General features: G+C 42.2%; 1 protein-coding gene across 1 annotated transcript; it reads right to left on the bottom strand.

Annotated features, from left to right (window-relative positions):
- Nucleotides 1-2,395: 2,395 nt before the first annotated feature.
- LOC141417242 (V-set and transmembrane domain-containing protein 5-like) lies at nucleotides 2,396-7,990 on the bottom strand. The gene is made up of 4 exons (XM_074055404.1): nucleotides 7,985-7,990; nucleotides 7,156-7,291; nucleotides 6,918-7,058; nucleotides 2,396-6,604 (listed from the first exon to the last, which is right to left on the bottom strand). Exons 1-4 carry the CDS (start codon nucleotides 7,988-7,990, stop codon nucleotides 6,561-6,563), a joined length of 327 nt encoding a protein of 108 aa, XP_073911505.1. The 3' UTR covers nucleotides 2,396-6,560.
- Nucleotides 7,991-8,362: the final 372 nt, after the last annotated feature.

Raw genomic sequence — 8,362 nt, 5'->3', positions numbered from 1 at the left:
AAGTAAAACTTTGAATTTTTTTCTTTTCCTTTTGTCTTTTTTTTTTAGGGGGGCAGTATGGGGTTTTGAACTCAGGGCCTTATGCTTGCTAGGCAGGCACTGTACCACTTGAGCTACTCTGCCAGCTAAAACTGAATTTTTAAAACTTGTTTGGACGGAGTTGTGGCTCAAGCAGTAGAGCATTTGTTTTGCAAACTCAAAAGCCCTGAGTTCAAACCCCAGTTCCAATGAATCAATCAATAAAATCTTCTGTTTTAATAATTTCTAAGATAATGGCAGTAACCCATCATCTTCCTCCATCTTATTTTGTTTTTAAAGAAAAATGGAGCGTATGGGCTGTGATGCAACTTCTTTGTGCTTTTGTTTGCTTTTTGCCTCTTCGGACCAAGATTCTGCATCTTGGCTGAGGGTGTAGCTCAGTAGTAGAGTGCTTAGGCTGCGTGCCTGAACCCCGAAGTTCAAACTCCATACCGAGAAAAAAAGAGAGCCCCGCATCTTTCCATGGAAAATTTAAAAATTGGTCAGAATTTGCAGTTACTTATTAAAAGTCTTTAGTGCTTCAGAAATTCTGGTGGCTCACAAAATTTGCCTTGGCTAGCAGGCTAAACTGTACAAGTCTCACGTGTGATTTTTGGAGGCTTACACCAGAACAGTGACACATCAAGTTCTTACTGAAAGATCAGGTTTTGGTTTTTTAAGTTTCCCTTAATTGCAGATGGATACTTTGGTAAGCTAAAAAATGAATTACTCATATAAATTTTTAAAAAGATAAAAGCTCTTTTTATTTGATTCTCATAGACATAGAATTGCTGTCAAATATAAAAGTCCTGAACAGCTTACCGACCAGGACCACACTGAGTAGAACAGATGAGAACCCATACGTAGGAGTGGAAAACTGATAGCTGTTAAGATCTTATGTCTTCCTTTCCCCATTCAGTTAAGTCTCTGTTAGTGAACAGCCATTACTCACCTACAGAACGATAGAAACTGAAGCAGCTGAGTTGCTGAACCAGCCTCACTCTGCCTTGTGTTTACATTCCCAGCTTGTTTCAACCTGAATTACGTGGATCTGAGGGGGTATGTGCAGAGGAACTTGGGAGGTGATAGGGGAAAACCAATTAGTCCCAAGTGTTCAACAGGTTGGCAAAAGAGCTGTATTTGGATATTGGCTCTGCTATTCGCCATCTGTATGAGCCTGGCAATGTTAACCTTTGAACTTGTTTTCTTACAAAGAAGTAGGCATAAAGAAACCCCTTTGCTAACCTCACAGCTATCAATAAGGTTGGTAATGGATGTTAAGTTCTAAAGGTGCCATGCAAATATAAAGCAGTAAGCAGCTGTAATTCTAAGAGTCAAGCTGTAAGAGGTGCTTAAAGCCCTTTTGCTGAAAGGCACAGACTCCTTACTTAGTCCCACAAATTAACTAAAAACAGGAAAAAACCTTGGCATTTCTGTCTCCATTTTCTACTTGTCCTTTGCTCTGAGCCATTCTCTCCTGCAGCCAGCTGCAGGCTGAGATCAGGAGGCTCACAGTTTGAGGCCAGCCTGAGCAAATACTGTTTGAGACCTCCATCTCCAAAATAACCACAACAAAATGGATTGGAGAAATGGCTCAAGTGGTAGAACTCCTGCTTTGCAAGCTTAAAGCCCTGAGTTCAAACCCCAGTCTCCCCCTTGCCCAACACAAAAGCATTTAAAAGTTTTAGAAACCAGATATATAACCTAGAGAGAGCGTTTCACATGTCCTATAATCCTACTTTAAATATTTTGGATGTGGAAGAAGATTTGGGGGTTTTCCAGGTAATTTTTAAAGCCATGCTCTGTGTTTTACCTCTCCTGAGACTCCCTACCTTTGTCTTTAATATGTTCAGTCTCATTTCCCCAGTCTTGCTTTTTGTTGATGCTTGACATACTTGGGAGTAAAATAAAGTCTCTCTCATCTCATTTTAGGATGGTAACTATTTCCCAGGCTGAGAAACCCTGTGACACAGTACCATGGTGCAAGTTCTCTGAAGTCAATAGCCATAGCTGACATTGTTCACCATCTCCAACCACATGTTCACATCTAGAAATGTATCCTATGAAATACCACACAAAGCACAGTTTCATAAGAGATCATGTTGTAAGGATTATCAAGTGGTCTGTAAAAGTGAAGAATTAAAAGACAGCTCTAAATGTCCTTGCATAAATGAAAAGCAAGTAAACGATACCAGAGGAGCCCCACATTCAGGTGCTCATTTATTACTTTTCTAAAAGCACAGCTAGATACTGTAGGAGTTTTCTGGCTCCCTTATCTAAGAACCAGGAACACTTGCATGTTTCACTGTTTTCATTTCCCTTTTACTGGTTGTGAATGAATCTTGCTTTACAGAAACTTTTTTTCTTTGTGGGACGATAGACCTTATTTGACTTGAAATTTGACAGATGAGGACATCTGAGGTAGAAAGGTGACATACAGACTGATAACTTAATGAATATGCCAAGGAGAGGTCAATGGCAGATACTACTGCCAAAATGTATTCATGACTTTTCTTGTAACTTTAAGTGTGCTCAATCTGAGCCCTGTGGGACCCAAAGAAATAGTAATGGAGATCTATGATGTGTTCAGTATCTGAAAAAGCCTACTGGAAATTATACATTAACCCTCTCCAGCTTCACCAGATTGCTTTGCTGTGGCACTGTTAAATCAAATGGTACCCCTGATTATCTCATTTGGTTAGAAATTCTAATTGGCACTTAGGTATTGTCAATGAATAAGAATAGGAAACTGAATTATTTAATAAGTTCACTTTATTTAGTAGGAAAAAGTCCTACTAAAGGTAGGCAAAATTTGAGGTACCCAAGGAAACGTATTTCTACACATAGAACTGCCTGAATAATCACTAGTTTTTTACAACAAAGGGAATTTAACCAAAACCACAGGTTTTTTAAAGCTAAAACTTTTTTTACATTGGCTATTGCTAATGCAAGGCTATTCCCTTTCTCTCATCCCCAAATATTAGTCTCCCATAAGCTTTTACATAAAACCCATTCATATAAAACGTTGACTCTGAATTCCCTGAAAGAGGTAAGAGTTGAGTGCATTCAGTAATGAGGAAACAGTGTTGGGTGAATGCAGCATGATATAAAGTTTGTCCAAGATTTTTCATTTGTATTTTAAAAAAAAGGTTTTCAGGAAACAATTATATCCATGCTATGGATTGCATTGTGCAGGCACAAAAAAGTGAAATTTAGGAATAGGTACAGACATGAAGTAACGCCCAAGCCACATTAAGGAAGATCAGGCAAGTTGTAGGGTACATACGTACAACAGAATGCAATTTAACTACAAGCAAAAATGGTTGAATATGTTGTAGAATGTAGACTTGCATATGCATAAATGCATAAGGGTTCACACCAAATTTGACTATTGTTCCCTCTGGGAAGTAGAATGGAAGAAGGGGAGAACTTTTATTATGTATCATTTAGCCTTTTGAGAAGGATTTGTATTTAAACTAAATCAGACATACCCACCTGGTTTTTAAAAGACTGGAAAAAGTGATCTCTGCAACCATGCTCTCCTTAAGGATGGGAGATGCTGACATCTGGGCTAGAGGGTTCAGATGTACAGAAAGGCACAAACATTGGTAGCTCATACCACCTGTAAGGGGGAGTTGATTTGTGGATAGTCGTGCTAACAACTACTGAGATTCGCTCTGCTTTCAATAAACTTGAAGTGTCTGACGCTTCCCTGACCTATACTGGATATGTGAAAGGTAATGATTGCAAGAGGCAAGAGTTTCCTCTGTGTCCCCCAGCTTGTCGAGGAGACTGTGCTCAGAGTCATACCCCTGGGGATTTGCCCCAACACTTTTGAGTCCTTGGCTGGTCATGGCACTCAGCACCTCTTCTCTCCCCATGGTTACACTTAACCAGCCATGCTGAGTGGTATCCTCCCCAGACTGTCTGCATTCTTGCACTGGGCAATATCCGATAACAGACCTCTTGTGGCAGTGCTTCAGATCAGAGTAAGTCTCAAGTATCTCAAGTATTTGTTGTCTTATGTGGATTGTGGAGCACATGGGTTCTCTGTTTCAGCTCTTCTGCCAACCAGTAGAGCATGAAATGAGAAAGAACAATATCTTTTTGGGTTCTTAGGTTTTATTGAGAAGATACTGTTGACAAAGCGTGTGTGTTCTATAGGGCAACATATGCAACACTGAATAAGGCAGACCGATCATCAGTAGTTTAAGCCCTTTCAAGAAGAAGAAAGGACACAATGGAAATACTAATTGGTCTTTTGGCTACAGTAAAGAGAGGGAACATTGGTGCTAATAAGGTGGTGTTTTTCTTAATTGCTAAAAAGTACTTACTGTTAGAACCAATGTGATTAGTTCCATTGTCATTTAAGATATGTGCCTCACCCAGTGCTGTGGTTGAGAGTTTGGTGTGCATTCAATACTAACTGGAAACATCACCCCGAGCCTTTGCGTGCTTGGCAGGCAATGGCTGGCACAAAGGATAGAAGGACCAAGGCTTTATTTTCACTCATTTTTTAAAACACTTTTTTCACAGTTTAAACATAACATTATACTGGACAATCTCCATTATTTAATATTTTCTTCTCTTTAACAACAGTCAAAAACTCACACTCTGGAATTTTTAAATGGGGAAGCTTTAAAAGTGCCCAAATAAATTTCCTTTTCAAAGAACTAGTAAGCATAGAAAATCACCTTTTATTAGTTTCTTCGGGATATGTAATTTACATCTGAGTTTGCCCATGGAGGCCTCCACTGACCATTCTTTTCCATTACCACCCCTGATCCCTGACAAGCTGAGGGGCTCCAGCAGCATCAGCGCCATCCTGCTGGCAGGCCTTCTGTGACAAAGAAGAGTACGCATCAGCTCGTCCTCCATCCCCTCTTTTCTCAAGCACTCCTCATGTCACTTCTCCATTGTCTGTGCGGAACAGTCTTGGCACGGGGCTTGGTTCCCCTGACTGCTGCCTGGGGAAGGAACACAAATGTGTGTATCTCCATGTGTGTCCAGGAGGCGGCCTTAGCTGCCTTCTGTGTGCCAGGTGCTGGAGTGACCTGTCAGTTGTGCAGCACAGTTGCTGTCTTGCCATCTGAGTTAAATGCAGTCCTTTGGAGCCCTTCTCTACAGCACTGTCAGTTCCTTCTGAACCTGTCAAAACATTCCTTCTTATAGCTCTGGATTCATTATTTAGGAAAATGTCACCGAATGACTTCTCCAGAAAGGGAAGAAAAGGAATACCTAGCTCTTCTTCACCTTTGCATGCATGACTTCAGTTTCCACCCATAGCTATTAATATTGGAGAGGGAAAATTGAGTGTAAAATAAATTTTTGCTTGCTTATAGGGCTTGCCTGATAGAACATGGCATGAAGAAACTTTCAGGTAAACGTTGTCGCTAACAACCTGAGAGGATAAGGGCAAAGGCCAGCTGTGATCCAAATCCCCAGATAGCTGGAGCTCCAGTACTCTAGGACACTTTAATTTTAAATAGACAGTGTAGCACATTCCAGTATAGATTTCCAGATCCTTGAAAAATTCTCATGCTTTTCTTAAATTGCTCAGAGTGCTCTAGGCGTCTGTAGGCTTCTCTCGATACCCTGTGAAGTAGCTGAAGGCCACGTGTTTCTCATCCCAGGTTAGGAGAGAGCAAGGGCCTGATCAGACACATGAAATGTTGGTGACTGAGAAGGATAGACACAAACAAAGCCCCCACAAGTTTTCCAGTTGTATCACCAATTATACAGGCCCAACTTTCACACAGGTGGCCTTAACCTAGCTGACTGGGGATGGGGGGTGCTGCCCATGGTAAAGATGAGCTGTGTTCCCCTCACACTGGCCTAAGTTTGGGTCTTTGGGGAAATCCAGTTAATTTTGAAATGAGGGAGAATGAGAAAGAGAAATTTCTCCTTATTCCTAGTATCTGAAGCTGGTCCCTCGGGAGCACATTCCATAAAGCTGCACAGGGTTGCATCCTTGCAACTCACTACAGCACAGCACAGTAGCAGCTCTGAAGCTTCCTACCTCTGCTGAGGCAGCAGATTGTGCACAAGCCTCAGGTTTTTTCACATTAGTTCTGCAGCAGTGTTTACAGGATATAAGATAAAGGGTTACAGGGTACAGAAATGTGCACAGAGTTTGCACAGAAAACATTTTCCAATGCGGGCTGCACATTAGTCAATCTGGACACACTGTGGTCCCCAAGACAGGGACTCCTCCAACAGGCTCTCCAGCACAGCAGCCAGTACACACACTGTGGCATTGGCTCCAGGTCACCATGGCCCTGAAGTTGCAGTCAAGCAGAGCTCCTGGTTCAAAGCCTCAGTCATTCTTCTCCATGAACTTGGTGCAAATCCCAGAACTGACTTTGTCCAATCCACAGTCTTCAAATGAAGGCGGTCAATGTTTTTTAACCTTCCTGCTGTTCCATCAGGGATGGTTTGCATGGTAGGACACAAGAGGGTGTAGGGAGCACTGGCTAGGTTTGTTCCTTTCGTTGGAAAATGTTTTCCTCTTGAGGTAGCAATGTATTTGGGCCCAGCCTTGGCTAGCATTCTACATCTTGCAGTTCAATCTCCTCAGTTGTGCTTTCTGCAAAGCAAAAGGCAAGTCAATGAGCTGAAAATCAGCCACACAGTGGTTCCTTGGTGTGAATAAGACAGCACATGCTACCTCTGGCCTCAAATGAATGATGCTGGGCACCGGTGGCTCACGCCTATTATCCTAGCCCCTCAAGAGGTTGAGATCAGTGGGTTGCGGTTTGGAGTCAGCCTGGCCAAATAGTTCATGAGACCTATTTCAAAAAAACCCATCACCAAAAAAGGGCAAGGTGTAGCCTTGAGTTCAAACCCCAGTACTGCAAAAAAGAAAAAGAAAACCATGAATTGATTATCCAGAGCATTACCTTTGAGTTTATGTCTCCTCTTCCTCTGGAATTTATATGCACACCTGTTACAAACCCACATGAGGCTGATTAACACTGCAGCCACAGCACCAAGCAAAGCAAGGAAGACAGCAACAAAGTGGAGGTCTTCATAGAGGATTTCTAGGGAAAGGGAAGGGGAGAGGAAGACAATGTCGTTTAACATTATGAAGCTGGCCACCCACACTTGCAGTTCAGAAGAGCCCCTGGGATGTCTTACCAGACACGTGCAGCATGATGGTGCCAAACTGACTGCTCCCCAAGCTTTCTGTCGCAGTGATGACATAGTAGCCAGAGTCCCTCTCGCCCACACAGAAGAGTTGGATGGAGCCATTGTCGAAGGTGCAGACTCTGTCCTAGTTTCACTCCTCAGTGTGTACACACACACACACACACAGAAAAAAAGAAAAAGAGCTTTGTATGGACAAGGAACAATGTCTATGATGTCACTAAGTTAAAAAAATATATAAAACAAGCCAGTCATGGTAGAGTGTACGCCTGTAGTCTCAGTACTGAAGAGGCAGAGGCAGGAGCTCAAGGTCAGCTTGAGCGACCTGGTGAAACCCTGTCTCAGACTAATGACCTCATTAGTATTTGTGTAAATAGGTACTAGTAAGTACATGAATGGATAATAAAAATACAATTTATTATTTTAAATTTTTTTAAGATTTCTTCTTAGGCAAAGCAATCTGACCAGCAGTTTAAAGGAAAGTTTAAAAGTTTACTATCACATCTTCACTTGAATTCTATGTGAAAAGCAGAGAGGAACTAAACTTTTAGCCATCTTCAGGACAGATGGGGTTACTTCCTTAAAGAACAAACCATGGAAGGAAGTGATGACTTAAGCAGAGCCCTTGAACGGAAGGGCATCCTGAAAACCTGAGTCCCTGGAGCTGGTGAAGTTCTCTGGGAACTAATCTAAGAGCTATGAAAAGTACTAAAGTACTAGCTGAGTGAAATAACAATCGCTGGAATAGAAGCACCTCCCCAGGCTTCCTCAGCAGTAGGACTGGCTTGCTTTGCTAGCCTGGAGAAGAGTATATTGTTACCTCCATTTTACAGGGCAAACTGAAGTTCCCTGAGGTTAGTCATTTACCAATGTCACAGTCAGTGACTGAGAGAGGTTCAAACCTGGGTATTTTCTACTCTAATGAGCCAGGAAGTTTGCAGGAGTCAGAGAAGGGGAAGAACATAATAATAAGGTTTTAAAAGCATGGGAAAGGGAGGAAGACCAATTCTAGCTGAGAGAACGGGGAGGCCCTCAGGGACCCGAGGTTTGAGACTTTGTGAGAAAAGAAGTGCAGACTGCCTCCTGGAGACAGCCAGAAGGAAGTGCGTATGTGTAGGATAGGCTGGCTTAGACCCTGGGATTTTTGCTAGGAGGACTTGTCCTATGCATCTCAGTACTCCGAGGGCCCAGCATACGG

This window comes from Castor canadensis, chromosome 15 (genome assembly GCF_047511655.1).
Source record: "Castor canadensis chromosome 15, mCasCan1.hap1v2, whole genome shotgun sequence".
In the NCBI taxonomy this organism is placed as follows: domain Eukaryota; kingdom Metazoa; phylum Chordata; class Mammalia; order Rodentia; family Castoridae; genus Castor; species Castor canadensis.
This window is presented reverse-complemented; position numbering and strand designations above follow the sequence as displayed.